At 36.0% G+C, this 25,303-nt stretch overlaps 2 protein-coding genes across 3 annotated transcripts in view; both read left to right on the forward strand.

Annotated features, from left to right (window-relative positions):
- The first annotated feature begins 1,042 nt into the window (after positions 1–1,042).
- On the forward strand, positions 1,043–11,249 carry LOC144452110 (zinc finger CCHC domain-containing protein 7-like). The gene is made up of 11 exons (XM_078143127.1): positions 1,043–1,137; positions 2,103–2,967; positions 3,648–3,779; positions 4,592–4,756; positions 5,111–5,146; positions 5,476–5,565; positions 6,771–6,990; positions 7,449–7,600; positions 8,093–8,296; positions 8,792–8,885; positions 9,259–11,249. Exons 2-11 carry the CDS (start codon positions 2,254–2,256, stop codon positions 9,342–9,344), a joined length of 1,893 nt encoding a protein of 630 aa, XP_077999253.1. The 5' UTR covers positions 1,043–1,137; positions 2,103–2,253; the 3' UTR covers positions 9,345–11,249.
- A 4,708-nt stretch (positions 11,250–15,957) lies between these two features.
- LOC144451910 (uncharacterized) overlaps positions 15,958–25,303 on the forward strand; it is a 51,666-nt gene continuing 42,320 nt past the window's right edge. The window contains exons 1-2 of one of the 2 annotated variants that reach the window (XM_078142812.1): positions 15,958–16,401; positions 16,487–16,532. In XM_078142812.1, coding sequence (XP_077998938.1) covers positions 16,342–16,401; positions 16,487–16,532 — 106 coding nt within the window. In that variant the 5' untranslated portion in view covers positions 15,958–16,341. The remainder of the gene's footprint in view (positions 16,402–16,486; positions 16,533–25,303) is intronic. The other variant, XM_078142813.1, reaches the window with a different exon arrangement.

Here is a 25,303-nt window from a genome sequence, read left to right on the forward strand (position 1 = left end):
TGTATCCATTTTAATAAACATTTGATAAAACATTTCCATTTCAAGTGTTTGACTATTGAATTTTAATTGTGTGTCTGGGAGATTGTCAAACTGAATATACACTCAACCATGCACAGACTATATACACTCAACCATGCACAGACTATATACACTCAACCATGCACAGACTATACACTCAACCATGCACAGACTATACACTCAACCATGCACAGACTATACACTCAACCATGCACAGACTATATACTCAACCATGCACAGACTATATACACTCAACCATGCACAGACTATATACACTCAACCATGCACAGACTATATACTCAACCATGCACAGACTATATACACTCAACCATGCACAGACTATATATACTCAACCATGCACAGACTATATACACTCAACCATGCACAGACTATACACTCAACCATGCACAGACTAGTATATAGTCTTACTGTGCATGGTTGAGTGTTTATTCAGTTTGATAATCTCCCAGATAAGAGTTAAAGCAAACTGTTCATGTAATCGATCCCCTGGTAATTACAAGATTAGGGATGGAGAAGAATGGACAATGTGTCTTTATTTACTCAATAAATAGTGTGAATTATATACAGCTGGAAAAGAGAAACCTACCCAGGGAGAGAAGAAATTTTTTTTATATCACCACAAAACAGTCAATTCTTGGTACCAGAAATAGAATATTACTGCCTAGGTGCATCATAAAAATAAAAAATATTCATCTTCTTGGTTGACACTCTTCACATGCACTCCATAACTATCTTTGTTGTGCTGAAGATGTACAGACACCGGTGACCATATTTTCTGAATATTCGTAAATACATAATAACGTGAATGTCTTGTACTAGCTCTGGATATAGTAGTACACGCTGCAGGGTTCCGACTCACTAGGACCATCTTTGAATAGGGTATTGGCCCACAATTTAGCACAAGTGACTGATTGAACAGAGTTATTGAATGTAGTGGTCGGGCAACATTTCTGACATTGGGGGCGCACACATTTGAGGAAATTCCCCTCGAACAAACTGTACCCGGTATTTCACCACGCTTCCGTATTGTGATTGTGAAAGCCTCGTGTGCTCCGTTTTCAGTCCTTCCAGTCAAATCCTATCAACTACACACTACAGGTAAGTAACATTAGATGTACATTTATACAGCAGTAAATTTGATTTGCGATTTGTAAAGTTAAAAGTACAGTTAGAAACTGTACATCACCAACAACAGTCACCTGGTGTTTTCACGCCTGATCATAGCTCCTACACAGTACACGAACGGGTCTGGTTAGATAATATAGCTATTACATTGTCTTGACACGCGTCACCTGGTCTCCAGACCATTTTGAAGCTACTAATTTGTTTAGATTTAATATGCCGGATGACATATTGTTGTTATATGATAACAACAGTATGCATTTAGCCACACACACGCAAAGGACATGTGATGTAATAAAAATCACTTTTGATGAAGTGTATAACAATCTGTTTACAACATACATATAGCCTGTACAAACATGTACTCTAGCGGGTTCCCTATCCCCAGTGTTACTTGTCTTCTTCGTTTTGTTTTGGTTTCAAAGTTTGAAAACAGGCTAGGATAAATAATACATTAGCCCAGAGACTTAGTTATCTGTCAAACCTAGTCAGAATATGAGTCAGATAACCCAGTCTCTGTGCTAACACTGTATAGGGTCGTGATAACTGCTGTCAGTCCAACTACAAATTAGGAGACTTGGACTGAGATTGGTAAAATTTAATTTTGATGAAAGAGGTTGACAAGTCCTTTAGGGGCCTAAGTGGCCTTGTTACTACAAGTTACTAGACGAGTAGTGACAAAATCTCAGGTCATGACAAGTATTTTTCAGCTGAATGAGGACAAATATCGGGGAACAATTATGGATTATACCTCCTCGACATTAATTCATGAAAAATCAGGAAAATAACGACAATTTGGAACATTCTGAACACCACAGAAGCAGTGATGTAGAAAAAGGTTGTTGTGATGTAGAATAACCAGGGTATAAAATTCATATTTTCTGTTTGATGACAATAACTTGGCTTGTTCATGATATCATAATCTTTATTCTATCTTGCAGGTAGTTCCCGTGACTTGGTCTGTTAACGATGAATAAACATCTTGTGTTCTTCTCTTTGTTCATTTGTGCCTGTTTCCCTAAAACTTAACACCTGTGAAGTGTGTAAGAAACAGTGCAAGTGTCACCTTGAGTAAGACAAATAACCAGCATCATGTATGCAGGCTACGACGCAGTTGAAGACTACGAACTGGACATTTACGGTCTGGGCAGTGAAAGTGGAAGTGAATCAGATGACAACATTGAAAATGAACTCTATCAACAAATACATTATGCTCAGGAAGGGCAGACCAGTCAAGATCAAAGCCAAGATCAAGATCATGTAAGAACAGAGTACACTTTCAGTGAGTCAACAACGAAAACAGAAAAGGATTGTAAAGACTTGGCCTTGAAAACTACACAGAATAAAGAGACAAAAGATAGAGAAGACAGCATTGTTGCCTCCAAAACTGCCCCTAAAAAGAGAATTTTGGAGACTATTTCTTTAATTACATCAGATTCAGACTCTGTTACATGTATAGCAGATTTTCCAGCAAAGAAAGTGAAATTAGACAGCCCTCAAGAAGACAAGTCTAAAACAGATGGAATGAAAATTAACACTACGAGTTCAAAAAAGAGGAAGACAGTCGAGGTTACAGAGAACCAATCAGAGGAGGAAACTGACGACATGTCGGTGATATGGCTATCAGATTCCAGCAATGAGAGTGAGCCAGAATGGACGTTGATTGACACCTTGGATAATACTGATGATAAAGATCTACTCACTAATCTTGTTGGTGTACGAAGTCAGAGAGAAAGCCAGGAACATGACACAGAAACTGGAACACCATCGAATGAAGTGTGGAACATCAGTTCTGAAGATTTAGTGGTATGTAGACATTGTAATGTTAGTATTGTTGGGTAGAGTCCTTGGAAGTAGTACAGTGATGACAAGAAATGTGTTGCCATTTGATTGTTATACTACATGTACAGTTTTGTGAGGGTAGAGTCCCTCGACATTCAAGTTGTTGTCCTCTCTTCTGCCAGGTTGCATTTATACAGCTGTGTGTGTGGGGTTACCTATTTACAGTGGTGTGCCCACCGTACAACAAACATTTTGTCTGAGATGTGTATGCAATCAATACTATAACAGAACCCATGCAGCATGAGTGCAAGTTTGGCATACTCAGGGTATTTGCATGAGTGCTTGCAATGTTTTCTACAGCTGTACTTGAAGTTGTACATGAGCATAGTGAATGAAAGTGTAGCAGAAAATATCGCAAGCGTGAGTGCAAATACTCCTGATTACACCACACTTGCACTCGCAAGGTTCAGTTATCAATACATATATTTATCAAAAAAAGCAAATTTCTGCAGATATCATACTGTGTGATCACATTCCTGGTGTGCATACATGTATACATGCAACGATATTTCTGGTATACACTGCAATGGCTTGATGCAAATACCACTAGTATGTGCAATGCAAGTAATCCCTATGTAATCATAGTATATCACGTGTATTATGGAATGACACCTAACACTGATTGTACACTTTTATTATTTCAGAATGACATACAAAACAGTGAAGGCAGAAGTAGACCTATCAGACCAAGACGATACTATGCATCTAAATCATCCATAAGGTGTTTTAATTGTGGCAATAATGGTCACATGTCCAGTAATTGTCCAAACCCAAAGGTAATCCAAATTTTAAAAATTAAAAGATTTCTGTAAAAAGGAATGATAAACATAAAAACCAGCAATTTTATACGTCATTCGTGCCCATTCTTCTGAGACATTTTATTGGTGTTTTTTTCTGTTTTCATAGCTGCTGTATTATTTTTCATTTTTAGCTGTTAGTTTGTTGTACAATGCAGTGAGACATAGTGTAGTGTGTTTCGTTAAGAATTAAAATAGTAATAAATAATAATTAACCATAAACTGAAATTGGATTTTATCCAGTGATATATCAACATCAGTTTTTTTCAGCCACAATGTACTTAAGTTGTTAATATGTTCAATTCAGTTTTCTTTTCTCTGGATGTAACTTTGGATACTTTTGTGTTAATACTGAAGATAAAAATGTGGATAATTATACTAATGAGTCAATTTCAATGAATGAAAAATAATATTTTTATCACATGAAATATTTCCAAAAATATTCAGAACAATCTGTATCGTGTATCGCATGTTTAAGACCATTAATACTATGTTGCCGTTGACAACTGATATCACCTTGCAAGCATAACACCCAAGATGGTTTAAAATAACTCACAACAATAACACTTGTCAGCCACTAATACACCTAATGGACGAAGGCTGTCTGCTATCACAAAAAAACTAGTCTATCTTAAAGGCTGTCATCATCAGCTGTTGTGTTATTAGTACCCAGCATGAATGATCTTGTTCGCAGCACTCACATGCCTCGCTGTTTATCCTTTACTTACGCTCTCCAATTATCACATCAAATATTTCATGTATTTTCAACTGCCATCGATAATTTATTACAGAAAGCTGATATCTGTTATCTGTGTGCAGAGAAGGGTCATCGCGGTACAAGATGTCCAAAACAAGTTTGTTGGCAATGTAGGGAAATAGGTCATCCCAGGAGATTTTGTTGGCAGAAAGGTTCTGTCCGGTGTACGCGGTGTCAACGAGATGGTCACCTGACTAAAGTATGTATTAATATGTAGATTATGCATTCCTTGTTTTACTAACTAAGGTCTAGAAATCCTGGTAACAGAAAGGATGATATCTAGTAAAACTGTCCTCATTTTCATACTAGAATATTGCACCATAATTTTATAAAACCAGCAATTTTATCAGTCATCTGTGTCCTTACTTCTGAGACATTTTATTGGTGGTATTTTCTGTTTTCGCAGCTGTTGTATTATTTTTCACTTTTTAGTAAATTTTTGAAAAAATGAAGACAGAATCATGATATAGTGTTGAGCATTGTAAGTTATAAATTAAAGAGGGGCATTTAAGTAGTTGTTGATTTTATATTTTTTATATTTGTCTCTACACAGGACTGTCCAGATAGATGGAGACAGTTTCATGCCACAGTGAGTATCATAGTGATATTTAGAAAGAAAAAATGTTACACATTCAATAATGACCTTACAGTCCAACCATATTTTAACCTTTTCATTTTTGACCTTTTGACTGAAATTGACATAAAATTAATACGATTAAACTTCTGAATCACATAATTATCTTCATTTACTTCTTTTACACCTCATCAACTGTTACAGAAGTATTGTGACCAACGATTATCTTGTCTTTGGGTCAACAGAATTATAAAAGAATAAAAATTAAAGTAATATAAAATCCTGACCTACCTACCCAATTTTCTGAAGTCATGTTAAACTTTTTTTTTTAAATTTTTTTCCAGACAAATGCCAACATGATCAAAAGTATACTGCTGCCTACTAATAAAAGGGTGTTTTGTTATAATTGTGCTAAAAAGGGACATTTTGGACATGTAAGTATAAATGTGCTAAAAGGGACATTTTGAATATTTGTTTTGAGAAAAATTGTAAAATTTGCACATTTTTGATGTGTAAATGTAATTGTGCTAAAAAGGACATTTTAGACATATAAGGGACGATGATGGTACACAAGCTCAATAAACCAACTTTGTTCTTTTCAGGGGGAGAGTGGGTCTTGAATCAGTGCAGAAAGCAAAGAAATCATAATTATAAAAAGCCCTGAGTACACATACAGACTCTGTGTCATGGGGTTCTGTGGTACTGTGTATTATTACTTATATGTTTATCCAAAACAGCTCATTTTAGGATAAAAAATACTATTATGCAATTGGCCATTGCAGACTGCAAACAGGAAATTGAGAATACAGCGCCCTCGCTCAAATTGGGTGTATCATCACCATTATAATAGTACCATTTCTTAAGAGCTTTGTCCCTTGGTATTCTGTAGAAGTGTAAATCAGGGATGTTTTTCGTATTGTTCAGACAATGAGGAGTGCTCTGAAAGCAGCAGTGCTCTGATTAACTAAGTAACCTATACCATGTATACCCCCAAGGTACACATAGACAGGAAGTAGAGCGCCACCATGGCAAATTTTGGAAAGGCCTATTGCATGATTTCATGTGCATGGGCCAAACACATACTTATTTGCATATCGCAGTACAAATACCATTCATGTGTGTGCACGCACTGATGCAAGGTATCACTGGTAGATATTTAATGATAAATTAGAATGTGTGGACACAACCCAACCTACTTGATGTCATGAACTCTTCAACCACCATCACTCAACAGAATGACAGACACAAAACAGTTATTTGAATTTTAGATACATGTGTGAATATTAGGAGTGAAACAGTAGAATAATTGAAGTATACCACATTACTGTCATTAAGTGAAGCTTTATGACATTAGTTGAACTAACAACATTAGCCGAAAAATTTATGAAAATTTGCAGAGCAAGCTGAAACTTAAAAGGTTGGCTGAAATTTACGACATAGCTGAAACTCGGAGCAGTAGCCAAAATTTACAATATTAGCTGAAATGTACGATATTAGTTAGAAATTACAACTTTAGCTAAAATTTACCACGTTAGCTGAAATTTACAGCATTGGCTGAAACTTACGACATTATCAAAAACTTATAAGATTAGTTGAAATTAATCTGAAATTTTTCATGGAATACATTTATGGATTTCAGGAATGTGTGAAGAACAGAATGGAAAAACAGTTAGTCCCTACCATTCCATTTGTCATTAAATATGATGCCTGGAGAGACATTGAAAATAGATTTGATCAACTCAGGAAACATATGAACTTGGAAAAAAACCAGGAAAGAGATCGACGACGGAATACTCATATTATGTTTCAAGATGATGTAGAAGAGGAAGAAACATACAGAAAGAAAAGGAAAAAAAGTGGTCAGTAATTTTGTTATTGTTACATCGGTCATCTCAGATTATATGTTAGGCATAGAGAAGAGTATTCTTTCATTTTGAACTAGTCTAGAGGTTATCCGTGGCTTCCAATCTCTTCTCACGTCTAGCTCAATGAGGAGCTTGGATGGAAGTTAAAGCAACTTTCATGTGATGTTTCCATGTATGTCTGTCAGTGATTTTATGTTAGTTTGATAAGACCTACAAAGTCAGTTTTAATGGCCCAACATTGATAAAACAATGTTCTGATCACAGTCATATCTAAATGATGGCTGCAGTGGTTGTAATCCTGTATGCTAAGTGGCAAGAAAGAATTGTATGTTTCCCAGAGTGTTTATAGTACAAATTGTATTGTTATAGGCTATACCAGATGTAATAATTTTACATTTATTGATTATTACAAACACAAAATATACAAGTGTATTATTATTTGTGTAATTCAGATTCTGAATTTTATAAGAAAGACAAGAAGAGAAGCAAGTATGACAAAAAATCTCAACTGAAAACAGAGAAAGTCAAGAACAAGGAGAAGAAAAAGAACAGAGATACTCCAACTCCAAAGAAGAACAAGAAGAAGAAGAATAAAAACAATTATGTAAGTTGGTCAGTCAGCATTTCAGATAAATATGTAATAATAAGTGAACCCCATGACCTCCGAGTGTCAGAGTAGGTACTTGTATTTGTGGTGTTTTCTTGAAAAGTATAGTCACAGACAGGAAAGGTTCCTTGTCTGTGGACTGGTATAGCCTACCTGTAGACGTGTAGGACTAACACTACAATATTATTTCTGTTATCCTAACTGACATTTTAACTTTTTCAATTTTCGCTCTGTCCATCCAACAAGTCTACTTTAACTCTTCACTCATACTGGTCTTGAATGGCATTTCATCATATGCCGTGATTGGTTGAATACATAATTAGACATATTTAAATCATGATCACATGATGAATCCATAATTAGGTGTTTTCATGAGTGGTTACATGGGAAACAGATTCTCTTCTATTCTAATTTATGTTAATTTTTTGCACATTTTATGTGTGGCAGGCGTGGCCTAATATCAGTGTAAATGTCTAATTTCCTCTACAGGAACTTCAGAACTATTCAGACAATGATGATGGTACCTACAAGAAGTCATATCGAAAAAAGGGCAGGCAAAAGAACAATTTCCATGACAACAAATTCAAGCATAATCAGATGTCAAAAGAGAAGTTTACAGCACCTCACAAGATAACTGTTCACGTTAAGAATAATTTCTATAACAAAAAACACCACAGTAATGTTAGTTATGAGGTGAGTGTGTGTTCAACTAATATGGAAATATTATTTTCATCCTAGAACAGGTTTTGTACAGCAGAGATTATAATTGTGTTCAATTTCAATAATCAAACATATTTGACAAAGAGCCAGTCAGCAAAAACTTTGATAAATGACCTCTATCTGATAGATTTAGGTGATAAACCACAGTTGGTGGGTACAACCAGAGTCGAGAAAAGCAGTTATTTGAATTAAATTGGAAAGCTATCGATATTTTGATGTAATGTTGGGAAAGAGTTATTATAAAAAGAATGCTGCAGTAATGAATAATTCTGGTGCGCATTTCCAGCCCCCCCCCCCCCAAAAAAAATGAAGAGCGCCCTCACTGGCCAAACTGTGTCACCATTTGTCTTTATAAGTTAACCTATTGAGAGAAGTTTTAGCTGTAAAGTTAAAGTGCATTGAGAGGTTTTTAATAGTTCCAAAGAAGTCTCATTTAAATCGAGAACACTTTTGTTGTACTTTTTTCAGGATGACTATTTTCCACGGAGTAAAATCTCAAAAGTAAATAATTCCCATGGATGGAGAAAGGGTCATGAAAAGGAAGAATATCAGAAATCAAAAGGTGAGAGATTCAAGATGGAGTGAGTGTAGAAAATTACTACCCAGGTATAACAGGACAGTTAGTGGGATAGACTTAGGCAATCTGAATTAAATTAGTATCACCTCTCTCATTCTCTCACATTCTAGAATCTCTTATATATGTACCCCCCTCTCTCTCTCTCTCTCTCCCTCTCTCTCTCTCTCTCTCTCTCTCTCTCTCTCTCTCTCTCTCTCTCTCTCTCTCTCTCTCTCTCTCTCTCTCTCTCTCTCTCTCTCTCTCTCTCTCTCTCTCTCTCTCTCTCTCTCTCTCTCTCTTACTGTACTTATGTTTGCAATAGTTGAAAATAGCAATTAAATTTAAAATTAATCGTTGTCAAATTTTGTATTTGTTCTAGCCAAAAAGATGAAGAAGTGGAAAGGTGGAAATGACACTAAAGTATTTGTGTCCAAGAGAGGCTTCCATAAAAGTGGTTATTACTAAACAAAAGTAATCAATTAGAATGACCAAATGGGGGCGCTGTATATTTTGAATTTTATCACTCTGACACTTGACACCAAAATTCTTAAACCACCCCACATCTACAAAATCCCAGCAGAATTTTATGGATTTGGGAAATCAAGACAATAGTCAGATTATTTTTATTACAGTAAATGAGTGTGAGTTGGTTTGAAACCATAAAAGATTTTAATGCAATCATCACAACTATAGAAATGAAACACAGTGTAAGTCGACAACAAACAGAAACTCCTATAGTGGGCACTAGCATGTATTATCAAAAAAAACATTTCCTAGCTTTGACATAGAGGGCACTAGTTATGTCATCCTCAATACAGCATAAAAAGTTACTTCAGAGGGTGCCAGGAGATATTGCAATATGGCATCAAACCATGAAATTTTTTTCTTGTAATGGTCATTTCTCTTGTCAGTGTTTCTTTCCTGTTTTTGCTGCCTGTAATACTTTAAGATGACTTCACCATTTGCCTGACTCGAGTCCAAGTACAATATGGTCATTGCATGACTTGTCAAATGCTCTCTTTATATTCAAGATCAATTTTCAGCACTTCAAATATATCTTAAATTTGCATATATTATTAGCTCTCTGAAGTCAAATACCTACCTAATATTGGAAATTTGAGCATACATAATTAGTTTTCTAAGTCAAACACACACCTTATATGGGAAATTTTGCATGCATAATTAGCCCTTCGAAGTCAAACACCCACCTCATATGGGAAATTTGTGCACGCATAATTAACTTTTTGAAGTGAAACACCCACCTTATATGGGGAATTTGTGCATACATAATTAGCTCTGAATTCCAGCACCCACCTTATAGGGGAAATTTGTGCATACATAATTAGCTCTGAATTCCAGCACCCGCCTTATATGGGAAATTTGTGCATACATAATTAGCTCTGAATTCCTGCACCCACCTTATAGGGGAAATTTGTGCATACATAATTAGCTCTGAATTCCAGCACCTGCCTTATATGGGAAATGTGTGCATACATAATTAGCTCTGAATTCCAGCACCCACCTTATATGGGAAATGTGTGCATACATAATTAGCTCTGAATTCCAGCACCCGCCTTATATGGGAAATGTGTGCATACATAATTAGCTCTGAATTCCAGCACCCACCTTATATGGGAAATGTGTGCATACATATTAAACACTTGAAACCTCATATTCGCATTGCCAAATGCCTAATTTATTTATAAACTGTCTTTCAAAATTTGGGATTCCACACTTGACGTACCAAACCATGTAAATAGAGTAAAGTCATTGCATAATTTGAATATGATAATATCAAACTGAATACTAATTATTTAATTTGCATAATTTAAATACTGAAAAGTGTTATTTGAGCTAAATTGTACCAATTACCAATCAGAAAGTGCAGTCTTTAGTTTTAACAGTTCAGTGAGAATGGTTGTAAGGTCTATTATTGAGAAGCAGTATACAATTATAGAATCCGTCTATCTGTAAAACTCTATTGCCACAGTTTTTACAGATTATTTAAGGAAGCTGTTATGAGTCATGAATATTCAGTGTGCATCTAATGAATATTAATAATCTCTGCTAAGGCCATATGACCCATGATGCAATGGTGTTTATCTGAAAGAACAATAGAGTTGGAAAAGAGTTTCAATTTGGCGTTTCTTGGTAACTGAGCAAAAATTATGTAATGTGAAATCATGAAATGAAGTTTATGAAAATACCTATATTTCCTTTATTTTCCCCTTAATAAACATCTTTGTAATTCAAATAATGGCCAATGTAGCTGGTACAAAGAGACATTTTCCCATACTTTAAGTTATTTCACATTTGCAATCTACATTGTTATTTTCTTGTATTGAGTTAATGAAATCTTAAACATTAAATGAGAAATACGATATTGCAGTAATTTGTGATGTCTGTTTGTATGTTGATGGAATAACGGATCATGCAGTCAAATCTGAAATATTATCATTTAAAAGGAAAAGAAAGTGTTCAAAAAAAAACAAGAAAAATGTATATTATTGTGTTTGTGCCATATTTTTATGTTTTGTTATTGATATTCAGTTGAAGTCATAATTTGTTCAATGTTATCATCTATTTCAACTGAAATCTCAAAATATGATGTTAATAGTTTGCGTCCTTGTATTTGCCTTGTGATCTTTTCAATATGCTGAAAGCTGGGTACCTACCAAATTTTAGACGCTGTCGTTTTTTGCTTATTTGTTACAGTATCCGACACGAGAGGGCGCACTTCATTATGCGTATGCGATATGCCGTATGGCCTCATTTGAGCGTTTGTACCAGGATCCATAAATTTCTATGTGAATGCTCTGCTCATTTTAATCTTTCTATCACCATGTATATAAATCATTTACTTATTTTTTTCCGTTTCTTCGTATTTTTTTAAGCATTAAAGAAATCAGTCAGAAAAAAAGTCACATACTTGACAAAGGTAGAACTCGCAACCCGTCTTACTGGAGCCAATGATTCATATCCCGGATCGATTCTCGCATTAGTGTTATCTTATCAATGAAGCCATAATGATTACATGAGGTCATTCTTTTGTTAACGACTATACTTTCCTATAGCTCAGCCAGACAACTGTCTTTCACACATTTTTTTTTATAACTGAGCTTTTTCCAAATAAAATCATTTGTAAGACGAAGTTTGCTTCAGGACGATTGTGCTGAAACGATGGTAAACTTTTCAGCATCAGTATCACCATAACAGTTTTACGATGCTATCAGAGTTTTAACATCAGTTGTGTTCTCAGAACAGAATGATTGCCATCAAGGTGTGAAAGAGACTGACCCGCATCTACAAGACATGATAAAAAATAGGTCAGGGTCAAATCCTGGACCTTCGAGGGGGACATCCAGTAAGATTCCCACACTACATCTATACGATCCATACATGCATGGCTGTTTTGTGAAATCACTCAACGTGGCAAAGGTGTAAACAAATGCATTTTTAAAAGGGTGAGGGCGTGTCAGGGAGGAGGGTTGATCTGACAGTTTCTTGTTGTGTATGGTAATACCTTTGGGAAACCATCCCAGCATAAAGACACGTGTCTGTGATGTCTACGTTTTACATTTCATCACAACAATACCGTTATCTATAGTCTAGTCCTTATACGTTATCTATTGAGAAATCACTTGTTTATTTTTTACGATATCTGTTTAATTTGGCAGTCTATGTCACGGTACAGCACGATCATTGTCATTCTACCTTACCGAATGATATATAGCAGTATAGAGGGATCACGCGTTCGACTCCAAAATACGGCGGTCCGTGAGCTCGGGGTCATCGAAGTTAGAATCCCCAGGATTGCCATGCCGTGGGCTGGGTCGAATATACAGAAGGTTGATTGTATAAAAAAGATAAGCGTAAAACGATTGACTAGTTTACACACAAATGGATTTTTCGTTGCACGATGTAGTCGTGTTACTATGTAGTTATACGCCTTTATGATTGTTTGATAGTGTGTCTTGTAAAATTGCTTCACCGGACAGTTATTTTGACGACAACGTTAACGATGTCACCCACAGAGATAAGAGAGCGGTTAACGAAAACAAACCGGTAGAATTTGAGAATGGTAAACTTATGAGCAAAACAAGTTGACAGTGTTACGTAATAACGACTTGTTATCTTGTTGAGAAATATTATTTTGTATTTGAACGCCAAGTATTACATATATTAAGATTGGGCTAACTTTCGGCGCATTTATACTATCAGTGCAGGCTGACGCAAAACGATGCCCCAAGAATCCTTCCAAGGACCTCGCACGCGCTAATAGAAGTGTGTTATAACTTTAAATGCATAAATAAACAATCTTACAGCAAGTAAAGAATATTGGTATTAAAACTAAAGTGTTTTTCTTTATACATAAAGTTTTGCGTCCTTCGCTAGTACGCCCGGGGAGACGATGGAATTTATCTATGCTGGTCCGCCCACTATAAATTACACCCTGCTTTCCCACGGTTGCTGATGAGTCTATTTACCTGGATACAAAAACACATTCCCCGCAATCGCTTGCGGTATGCCAGCATAGTTTGTGCGTGACGACATCCCCTGAGCAACGATGTGGGAAATACTTTTTTTAGAAGAGGAGGGGGGCTGGAGGTTTAGAAAATTAATACAAAATGGAACCCTACAACCACCTGTTGATACGGACGCTCAACCATGTTCATATTTGAATTGTTCGTTCCATTAGGAGATAACGGGTATTCAAAGGGGGATATGATTTTTTTCTCAAATAAACAGTATTTTTCAATAATTGCCTTTTCATTCAAACATTTCAAAAAAATACGAGCTTCTTGGCAACGCTATGATCTATCAGCCATAGCCACCCGGTCGATCTCGTGTAATTCTCGCCTAACCCTGACGAGATCTCGTTTGTTCCGTTCTATTCATGAATGTCAACACAAGATTTTAAGTACGAGATTTCGAATTGTAGGACCGTCCTAATATGTCGATATAGCAACTTCAACGACATTTTGACAACTCTATTAAATTTTCTCCTTGCCAAACGAGCATTTTTGTGTCCAAATATCTTTAGACATAACATACATAAACCTGTCAACTTTCTACATAAGCCTCGGTGGATCCGGATTACGTGACCTTAGTCTTAGCTCGCCATTTGTAGCACTGATTTTTTCGCAATAAAAGCTTACTTAGTTTTCATTTTTTTTACGATGTACTTTTGCTCTTTTTAAATAATTGTTCTTTTTTCTTAATGGCGAAAAATTAAAACTGGGGTCTATCAATTTAGTAGAAAACGGAGCGAAACCCGGTATAATTACTGTCGCAGATTTGAACACGTACACGTGAATCACCAAAGCTTTACATGAATCACCAAAGCTTTATAAAGTGTTTGATTTATTCCATTTGAATACATATACGGTTTATTTCGTTTGTTTTGCCCATTTTTGAAAGTTGATGGTATTTTTCTTAGTCATCATATTGTTGTTCATTGTTTGCAACCCAACTCTCTCTTCTTCATGCTCACGTTCTGTTTACGTACAATGGAAGTCTTTAGAATGGATATACGCTGTGAAAACTTGCACTAGAAATGAAAATTTGATACCATTAATACAACGTCGTTAGCTACACCAATAATCGGCGATGTCTGACACTGCCTCATTGTTTACACCAAGGTGTGAAAATCACAGTCGTCAGTCGTACCTAACTCGCCCTGCAGGTACAAGACATGGCGACAACAAGGAATACACGGCGTAACACTCTGTCTGTTTTTTGACAGCTACCGTGAAATGGCGGGATGGTCATAGTTGATTTTTTATTTGAAAGTCCATGCTAACAATGTGTGTTGTGGGGGGAGGGAGAGAGAGAGAGAGAGAGAGAGAGAGAGAGAGAGAGAGAGAGAGAGAGAGAGAGAGAGAGAGAGAGAGAGAGAGAGAGAGAGAGAGAGAGAGAGAGAGAGAGAGAGAGAGAGAGAGAGAGAGAGAGAGAGAGAGAGAGAGAGAGAGAGAGAGAGAGAGAGAGACTCTTGTACAGCTAATGGCACTCTCCAGTTGCAGATTGATTTGAGCCGCCATGTCGTATTTTAATGCGCACAAAACGGCGGAAAATAGAAACACAACAACTTTGAGAGGGTTGCGAGTCAGTATTCGAGTCTTTTCAAAAGTGTAGAGTGTGTGTGTGTGTGTGTGTGTGTGTGTGTGTGTGTGTGTGTGTGTGCGCGCGCGCGCGCGCGCGAAGGAGAGAAAGGGAGACGGAGATTCAAGACAAAAAATGCGATTAATATTGTCGATGGTGATCTTTGTATTTCAGCAACGTGCATGTTACGACCCCTTGATCGGGTTGTAAGTATTTGCACGACCAATTGACTTTATCAATATACCCGCAATATCCTTTCTAGCAGAACAAAATGGTTGAAGGAGATTGTTGTGACGTCAAGAAAATTGACGGCGGTGACGTCAAAAATAATTTGAACAATGATTCACAGGGATGAAAGTTTTTCTTTATGTCTTTTACATTATTAAAAAAGCCTTGAAGGATTTAGATAAATGTGTCATGTCTTGCAGTCCATCATTTCAGTCCTTTGTTTTTTGTTGAGCTCTCCAATTTCATTGACGTTCTGTTTTGCACGTTTCACTTTCCACAGTTCGTAACGAACAAAGAGAATTGTTGGTCGAAAATGAACGAATGCAAAAGCTTTGTAGTTGATATAGGCATTTCCACGTTTCTTTTTCGAATTGTCTGGTTTCTCAAAAGATATACCTAAGCACGGATCTCTTTGACAGAAAAAAAATGTGAGATTGCTATCTCGTGAAATTTACCCGATGAAAAAAACGCGAGGAAATAAAATGAAAATACCTTCAAGGTCACGACGATAGAGTTCAAGCCGTGTCATCATGTCGTCAAATTTGGAAACGTGCGCTTTAACATTTGTTTATTTGCGGCATGTCGCCAACCTCATCAGTTTTCAACTTTCGAAAAACCTTTTTCGTTGTTGTCAGGATTTTCCCCATCGATCGTTCCGCCCACTGTAGACTTCGCTGTTTCTCCTCCCACTGACTTTCGTTTGAAACAGTTCAGATTGGTCGCGAGGAAAAATTTGAAACGACTAATATTCAACGACACATATTCAAAACAGTCGCCAAGTCTTCATAAACAAGGCTGCATGTCTTTGTTCATCAGTTTGTCGCACCGCACTAAAAACGGCGGGTTTGTTTACCCCATGACGTCATGTGGTTGCTACAAACTCGTTTCTCCGTAAAGGTTAATTTCTCTTCTCGTTCAGTAATCGCAGAGCTTTCATTTATATTCATTATAAACCGACATTTGTCTTCCTTGTTGGCACGCAGTTGCGAAACGGGAAATGAATTTAACGAAATGCGAGCCAACTTTTTGGGAAAAACAACTCAATTACGTCGATGAGAGCGCCCTCTCGGCGCCGACCTGTCTGGAAAAGTTCGCTCAATCCATGAATGATGGGAAACTTTGAAGTGACAAAATGGCGGACCATCCAAATATACTCATGCAAGGTTTCGTCAAATATCGCGATGGCAAGAAGGTAGGATACGTTAAAAATCTTCATTTATTTGCTAATTTGAAAAACGGGAAGTACTTTTGCTGACTGTATCGTTCTTTTTCCACAGTGGAAAACGAGATGGTGCGTTTTGGAGAAGTCAAGTCCCGTCGCAGGTAAAGTGCACTGTAGTGTAGTATGCGGCACGGTGTGTGTGGGTCGAGTGTGTGTGAGTTTTCATTCACATGCATTCTTGGCTTTGTTGTGCTTTTGTGTCATGGTATTCACACGCTCACATTTTCGTTTGAGTACTATTGTCTCAGAATTACACTCAGACAGCGCTTGTTTTCTTGATTTTCTCTCGACTTCGATAATCCGTAAGGACTTCTTACAAATTCAAGTCGCCAAAATTAGACAGATTGACCAGGTGTGCTATACGTTGTTTACTTAAAATACCTGACCGATTATGAACGAATGTAACTGACATCCGGTCGGTCTCTGCGTACCAAAATTTGTAGTAAACACCGCATTCGAGGAAGAGGCGTGTGCCAGACACGTTAATCACCTCCAACGTGAAAGCCGTGCCCTATTTACCAACGAATACTTGTTCAGTTTTACCCTGAAGTCTCCACCCCGAAAGAGTAGCAATACTAAATAATGTTTAATGTTAGCTACATTTTGTTATTCTGTGACTGACGGTTATCGCAAGTGTAGAAAGGCCACGCTCGGCATTGAAAATTGACAATGTTAACTTGTTTTGATGTCTGGGGATGTGTTTTTAGGAAGATTTACTGGCATCAGCACCCATGTTTACATATGTAAACATTGAGCAACATATAAATTTGTGAAAAACAGATTGCCGTCAAATTTTACGACTGATGTTTCATTCTAGTGCCCATGCAAAATGCGGAAAAAAAACCTGAATATTTCTTAATGTATGCATACAACTGGTTGATTATATGCTGCTGTCAGGAGCTTCCATGCTTCTATTCAGTAATAACACTGCACCTCTTTTCAATCACAGTAAACAACATTGTGATTGTGTACGCTTAGCATGGCTGGCCTGCTACCATGTAAATTACACACACTTCCAATCTATCACAGGATAAAGGCCGCCTCAGATTAACACACCCCATTCCAGTAACGGCCAGATATCAGGACCTCGAACTTGATGTTTTCAAAGCGAAAGTAAACACTTGAGAAAAATGCACAAATAGTGGCAACGAACTGCACACAATAGCCATTAACTTAAGACAGCCAAGGTGTGTTGAAACTAAAAACTTCTTGAATTTTAATGTGCTTGTCAAAGGCATTGAGATAGTGGCTAACCACATCCTGCTGCAAATGCTCAGGGAAGAATAATGCTGTTGTTTTTTATTTTTCCTGATGCAGGAAAAAATAAAACGATAAGAGTAGATAAATTGTCACTGTCAAAACATTTACTCACTCAGAAGGAAATGTAATTAAGATCCATCTGATTAAAAAAATGACAACAGAAATGAAAAATGAGCAGGAACTCAAATTTCGTGTTCATATTTAGACAACATAGTATGAACAAAGGAAAAATTGGCTAGGGACAGCTGAAAGTGGTAGATTCACAATCACCTGCTTAGAAACACGATATTCATAAGTTTGAAAGTTCAGCTTTTCTTGTAGGTTGTAAAATCTGTAACATTTTTTTTTATTAAAAAAAGAAATGTCATCAAGGTACTCCTTAAGCAAAATTAGTTTTTTTTTCTCCAAGATTGATAAGAGCATTCATCACATGACGGACAATGTCATTTATTAGCCCTCTTGTCAGTTTATCCCAGGACAATACAATTCACAATGTTTGATTTATAGCAACAGCATTGAAATTTAATGTTTCTCAGCAAGATTAATTTTGTAGATTTGGCAGGAAAGCTTTGCTAGTGTCTGTTCTCTTGTAACACATCTCCCTGTTGTGCTGACCTCAAGTACTTAATTTTTAGGGTTATTTTGAAATAAATTAGTCTTTGTTGATATAAAAAGAAACAAAAACACTACAAAATGTTAAATCCAGTTCCTGTCATTGTAATAACCAATTATCCCCCAAAAGGCAAGGTACATTTAATGCATTCAAAAATGAGATGAGAAAGAACACAACCAAATAAAAACCTGAAATGTATGAGAGAATTAGATATTATTCCCTGATATTTTTTGCTTGTCAGGACTATGAAATATGAGTGACTTAAGGAGTCTTATTGCTACAAGTCGAAGAGTAGTGATAAAACTGTGATGTCACCCACTAAATTAAGAGCAATTTTGGAAAAACGATTCAATCATGTATGAAAAATCAGAAAAAATAATGATTCTGTTGAATGATTTAATTCATATTTTGAGTATGGCAGAACTGATGACGTAGATATGCATTGTCGTCAGTTAACCCAGAGATTTGGCTTTAAAATGTTATTCACCAGAACATATGCTGTCAAGCCAGTATGTCAAGTTAGGTAGCCAAATCTCTGAGCTATCATAACGCATAAAGACAGTGCATAAATTGTGTATTATTTGTTCAAATACGTTCATGTTGTCTTGCACATTGTGATCCTGAATGGAATTGTAGAACTAGTAGATTGCTTTAACTACATTGATAAAGAGATATGATATTAGAGTACTGTAGTGGAAGTATAAATGGTGAAAAGATATTACTATGTCAAAATAAAAAAACCTTGGTAGAAAATCAAGGCTAAATATATTGAAGTTACTGTATCACTTTTTCTCCAGTTATAAAAGTACAACACCTGAAAAGAAAAGATAGACACATTGAGTTATATTAAACCTATAATAGTACGCCCAGACACTTCATACATTCAATATTTTCTTGGGGAAGTTGCAGAGCTATAAGAGTGTAAAAAATGTTATCAACTTAATATCTTTGGATGGTGCCTACTGTGACAATGTGTGTATATGTTTGTTAGTTGATCAAAGGCGGCTTGAACTCATACAGATTAAGTGAGGACACCAAGGGGGAATAAAAAAGCCACCCTGTGAGATCCAATAACAATGAAGACATCGAGGTTATAGAGTAAGAATTGATTTATCTGTAAACTCAAGCCTTTGTCGGAGCCTTTTCATTGGGAGATGAAATCCCGAAACAATAGGTATTAACACAAGTAGTATCTGTAGTAATGTTGCTACAAGAATGATATGGTTCAAGCTGTATGCCACTTTCATCTAATTTGACCGTAACAGAGTAATCTGGCTCTTCTGTCTGTCTGTCTGTCTGTTTGTCTGTCTGTCTGACTGACTATGTTGGTATGTAAGCACTTGGTTCAAAGCCAATAACCAAACACTTCGTTGTAGCATGCATGCCTGCACACCTTGTCTCATGGTGTGTCTTCATCTACATAAATAAGGCAGTGACAGGAACAACTCTCACCTTTGTAAACAACCTGACTAACCAAGGTTACACCCTCATCATGCTGCTACACCTATCCCTAAAATTTCAAAATATGATTTTAATATGACAGGGTGTGATGAAAGCAAAGTGATTACTTCTCAGAGGTTAAAGTCCTAAAGATGTAAACATGCAAATTACCTGCATTATGGATCCAGTGACCTTTAATACAAAACCAGTAAACAAGTTACTCCCCGGCCCACCTTATACCAGGTATTCCCCTATCACAGAATTGCCATTGATTAAGGAAGTTGGGGCTAAAATTTTGGAAATTTTAGTTGTCAAGTTTATAATGATAAAGGAATAGGGATATTTCTATCGGGTAGAGAGAGAGGTCAGTTCAGTCTGAAGTACAGAGAGAGAGAGCTGTTTTTTGTGCCATTTAAATTTTACTGTAGGAGTAATTTCCATAAAATATCATAGTAATATTGTTGAATGTTTTTTTTTTCTAGTAATAATATTGTTAATCCAACGTACCAGTACCTGCTTTGACCACACGTATTCTAATGATTTGAATTTGCATAACTCATGTTTTCTGATGATTTTTTCGAATACTGGTAAAAACCCCTTTCCTGTACTCCAATGGCATGTTATTTTGCTGAACAATAGAGTTTGTGAAATATATATATTAACTTGACGAAATATGAAAATTTGGATTTTTATATGGGAAAGGGAGGAAGGGAGGGAAGGGGCGGAATAGGCTAGAATCCAAGCGAATGGGGATTTTGATGAGGAAATAGCGACTTCAAAACCCCCATGGTTCGGGGGGGGGGGGGGGGGTTAATGTTGCAAGTAGGCAAGTCTATAATTGCTTTTTAGCCATTTTGTCAAACAAGCAGTGACACTTTAAAATATGTGGTGGATATTTTATTTATTTGGTATTAGCATGATGGCTAACAAGGTTTGTTTTCTGGTTGGGTGTTTAGATGTTGCAAGTATGTTAATGATTACGATTTTCTGTTTCAATGACTATTAACTTAAGGATTACGTGACATTGGAAGTAGGCGTGTTATTGTAAAAATAAAAATTTAATTGATATTTAACTCCAGGATCGATCATGCGGATTTCGTTGTCACGATGCTTGTTTTGATGTTGGTAGGTGTGTGTGTAAATTGAATATTTTAAGAAGTTGTGTTAGTTTTCAGATTGATAATGCAGATTTTTTTTTTATCAGGGTGGTTGTTTTGCTGTTGGTAGGCGTATGATTGTTTTTCTGTTTGGATAAAAAGTTGTGAAATGAGAGAGAATAAAAACTAGGTGTCCATTAGTTTCAGGTATAAAAGATTTCTACAGATGTGTGACCAGGGGCGACTGTTAGATTGTTTTACATTAGACTTGTTTGTAGCAGTACTCATTAAGGCTGCCACTTAGAGTTAACATACTTGAACGTTTGCCAGAAAATACAAATAATACTGGATAGACTAGTCTGATGGTACTGGGCATATATAGTGTTGAAAATAGAAATTTCTGAAAACACACCATCGTGATATCGTTGATGTAAATTGTGAGTTTTTTTAACCATGTTTGAATTGAAGCTAAACAGAAGAGTTATTGATTTAATGGACTCGGTAAATTTATTGCTATGGAAAGAGTATTTTTAATTTTTGTGTATGATCTAGCATACTTTGCCATTGTTTTGAATAGGTAGCACCACATCTTGAAAAAAAAAAGAATTTGTAAAAAAAAGAGGCTAAATCGATTATCCATAGGTGAACAAGTATCGTGTTTTTTAGTGTTTGAAGACTGGTCAGTGTTTATGTACACAGCCTGAGGAACTGTTATGAGAATTTTACCTGCTTACAACCCTGAACAAGCCAGTTAGGAGTATATAACTTGCTTCTGTGTATGTCTGCGGGTAGTGAGTTAAGGACATATTGAGAGAAGGCCAGACTGATAATCCAGGGCAGCTAAGCCGGCTAGCAGTGCAATACATTATAGTTTTATTTATGTTGTTAGCAAGATGTGGCCTACCTTCACAGAGTGTTGTTACCTTGCCGGCTTGGAGTTTGGAAATCAGCCAAATTAAGATTGTTGACAAAAGTCAAGAATGCTTAGTATTGTCTGCGACTTAAATAAAAAGTGGGCCACACGCCAAGTATGCTCTGTAGATTTTCAATTTTCCCACACTTTTGATGATTATTTCGGTCTTCATAATGATGTCATGACGTGGGTATCAAATCTACATTCACAGAAGGCCTCACCAAAGACATGTAAACAAGATGGGGGAGATGTGAGTCATTCGGCACTGTGCATGTATATGATACACCATCCCACTACTACGCTGGTAGCAACTACCATAACATGTATGACTCAGTCACACATGATATTGCAATAACAAGTCACGGTTTTCATAATATATGATATAGTAATATCAAGTCATGGTTTTCATAATACATGTATATAATATTGCAATAACAAGTCATGGTTTTCATAATATATGATATTGCAATAACAAGTCATGATTTTCATAATATAAACATTTTCATCTAGTAAAATAGACAATAATCACACCAGTAATACAAATATAAAAAATTGAAATTTATTTTCAAAATATATAATATATAAAAAAAGATGAAATTTAATAAATATTCTATTTCAATAACAGACTTTCCAAAAAAAAACTATGTTTCATGTATATTTTCCACCTGGTACACAAAATATGTTATCGTAAATATAGATTTCATTGCACATATAACTCTCTTCATATTTGTGAAGCCTAGGGGCAAGAAATTCCAGAACTGTTTATAAAAGCAAAATGTATGGACACAATTACAGTATATCATAATTTGATGAATGTGCTTTGGTAAATACATTTAAATCAGACAGTTGTGGTGAGCAAAGCCCTTTGTCTAGAGATGTTATTGAAAAATAACAATTGCATAACAAGGCTTGTTACAGCCATATATAGATGAACATGCGTCAATTAAGCCTGTGTAGAATTTATTTAGAACAACAGCTCACCAAAATAAGTTTCGCGATCATAGTTTAACCATTACCTTTGTACACACACTAAAATAAGGATACTAATCTCCAATGTGATAGCAAGATTAGGGTTATTATGAATGTTGCTAGTAGATAGCATAGTAAAGTTTACTAATACTTAATGAGATTAGTAGTGATATAAAGCTGTGAACCTAGGACAAGTTTATTAATTAAACATACAGTAGGACATACTAACTGGTTTACATATACGGTTTGGATAGCTTAGAAGTTAGACGGTTTGGATAGCTTAGAAGTTAGACGGTTTGGATAGCTTAGAAGTTAGACAGTCTGGATAGGATAGCTTAGAAGTTACAACTAGTTTATACATACAGTTTGGATAGCTTAGAAGTTAGACAGTTTGGATAGCTTAGAAATTACAACTGGTTTACATATACGGTCTGGATAGCTTAGAAGTTAGACAGTCAGGATAGCTTAGAAGTTAGACAGTTTGGATAGCTTAGAAGTTAGACGGTTTGGATAGCTGAGAAGTTAGATGGTTTGGATAGCTTAGAAGTTAGATGGTTTGGATAGCTTAGAAGTTAGACGGTTTGGATAGCTTAGAAGTTAGACGGTTTGGATAGCTTAGAAGTTAGACGGTTTGGATAGCTTAGAAGTTATAACTGGTTTACATACAGTCTGGATAGCTTAGAAGTTAGTTTAGTGCGATCCTTCATGAATCTCAAGAACTGTCTTTAAGTAGAGGTTAGACATATGGCCAGGTTAAGTCTGACATACACCTTCCTTGTTAACGTACTGCTCTTAACATAAACAACATCTGTTATTCTCTTACATGTAGTGAGTAAAAGACCGCTCAGTATGTGCAGAAAGTGAAAAGACTCGCACAAAATCCACTAGTCTAAGCAATGCTGTGAACTTAACCTGGTATTTGAACCAATCAACCATGAAACAGTCATAGGATACCCCAATATGAAGAACCCTTTAGGCATGACTCCATTTTAAAGGCCAGGGTTTCAATCCCAGGTTGTTGTAATAGCGCTATTTAGAGATAAGAATTACATAGGATTATTCTTTCGTTGTGGATTAACTTTTTTCAAGCTTTATCTGAACAGAATGTATAAATGAGTAAAATATACGTAACAACAATTTATAAATTATATTGAATAAATCAAACTATAATGGCTATTTTATTGTATCTCATCATTACATTATTTTGTGCACATCATCCCAAAGATCCAGACATTTGATTTGTTTAGCAGGTGGTCGTTTGATAAAAGCCGCTGCCCGCCTCTGTATTGTTCTACAAGATATACATTACAAAAAACACTGTCATAGATACATATTTAACCTAGAACCTGTTTGTCATTTAAGTTTAAGGAACAGCCATTAATAACAACCTTGGAAATGTGGTACTACCGTGAAGGTCTCCATTTGTTCAATGAGAACAGTTTTGTAATGTGTATATGTGAGATTTTGGAAACCTTGGGTGAAGGTCATTTTTGGGGCTGTTTGGTGTACACAACATTATCAAGTTCATGTGTTCTTCTTCAGTGGCTTAGGCACTGAATTTTTCAAATTTACGTATGTTTGAAGTTTTGCATGCACTTTAATGTATATGAATTAGTCTGGTAAACTTTGATATACACTAAATTTGTATATAGTTTTAGCCTTGCAATTATACTTATCCTGGAACCCAGACTCAGTTTTCCAGTAAGCTGCTCACCAGATCATAGGGATAACTCCAAGAGATCACCTGTCTGGCATTATGTATGCACTATCAGACCTATGATGGGACTGGGTTGTCTTCAAACCTCGTAACTTTCATTCATGAGTATACAAAGAATTTTAATATATTTTGTACTTGCAATACAGAAATTATTTTCTTCTGCAATACAGAAAGCTAAAAACTTTTGCTATGAAGTTAAACTTCAGAATATTTATACATGTGTGCTCTTTCTAAATTGCATACTGTTAATATACAACCCAAGTTACTTTATTTCATGTGTATGTTTCGGTACTGTGACTGCTGCCTTCCCCAGGACAAACTGATGATGATTACTGTGGTTGATTACCACTAGTAGGTAGATTGATAATTGGTGCTATTTGTGTATTATGTGTCATAGTGAAATGGTACTACTGTCATTGTATTTATTACTGTGTGGTCCTTAGTTTACATACATACTGTCAAATTATCATCACATCATTGTCCAATATTGTAGTTATAAATATATCAGGCTATGTTTTTGGAAAATAGTCTCGTCCACAATGAAAAGTATCACCTTATAGCTAACTATTTAGAGTTGAACTCAAATTTGGCAAGTTGCCAAATTACTTGCCCTGGTTCTGGTACTACATATCTAGTGTTGACCTGGTAAGGATAACACCATTTTGTTTTGTTATAGTAGAAAGGTGGCAAAATCTATGTTAGATTCCATGCCCTAATTCCTGGTGTTCCTCAGGGCTATAAAGAAAATTCTCAGGGTCTTTGCGACTCTTTATCAATATGTCTTCCTGTATCTGTTTTTGAGATCCAAATTATGATATCTATAGAACTGAGAAAATTCAACCAGATTTCACCTTGTTTGTTAT

The sequence above is a fragment of the Glandiceps talaboti genome, chromosome 22 (genome assembly GCF_964340395.1).
Source record: "Glandiceps talaboti chromosome 22, keGlaTala1.1, whole genome shotgun sequence".
Taxonomy (NCBI): Eukaryota; Metazoa; Hemichordata; class Enteropneusta; family Spengelidae; genus Glandiceps; species Glandiceps talaboti.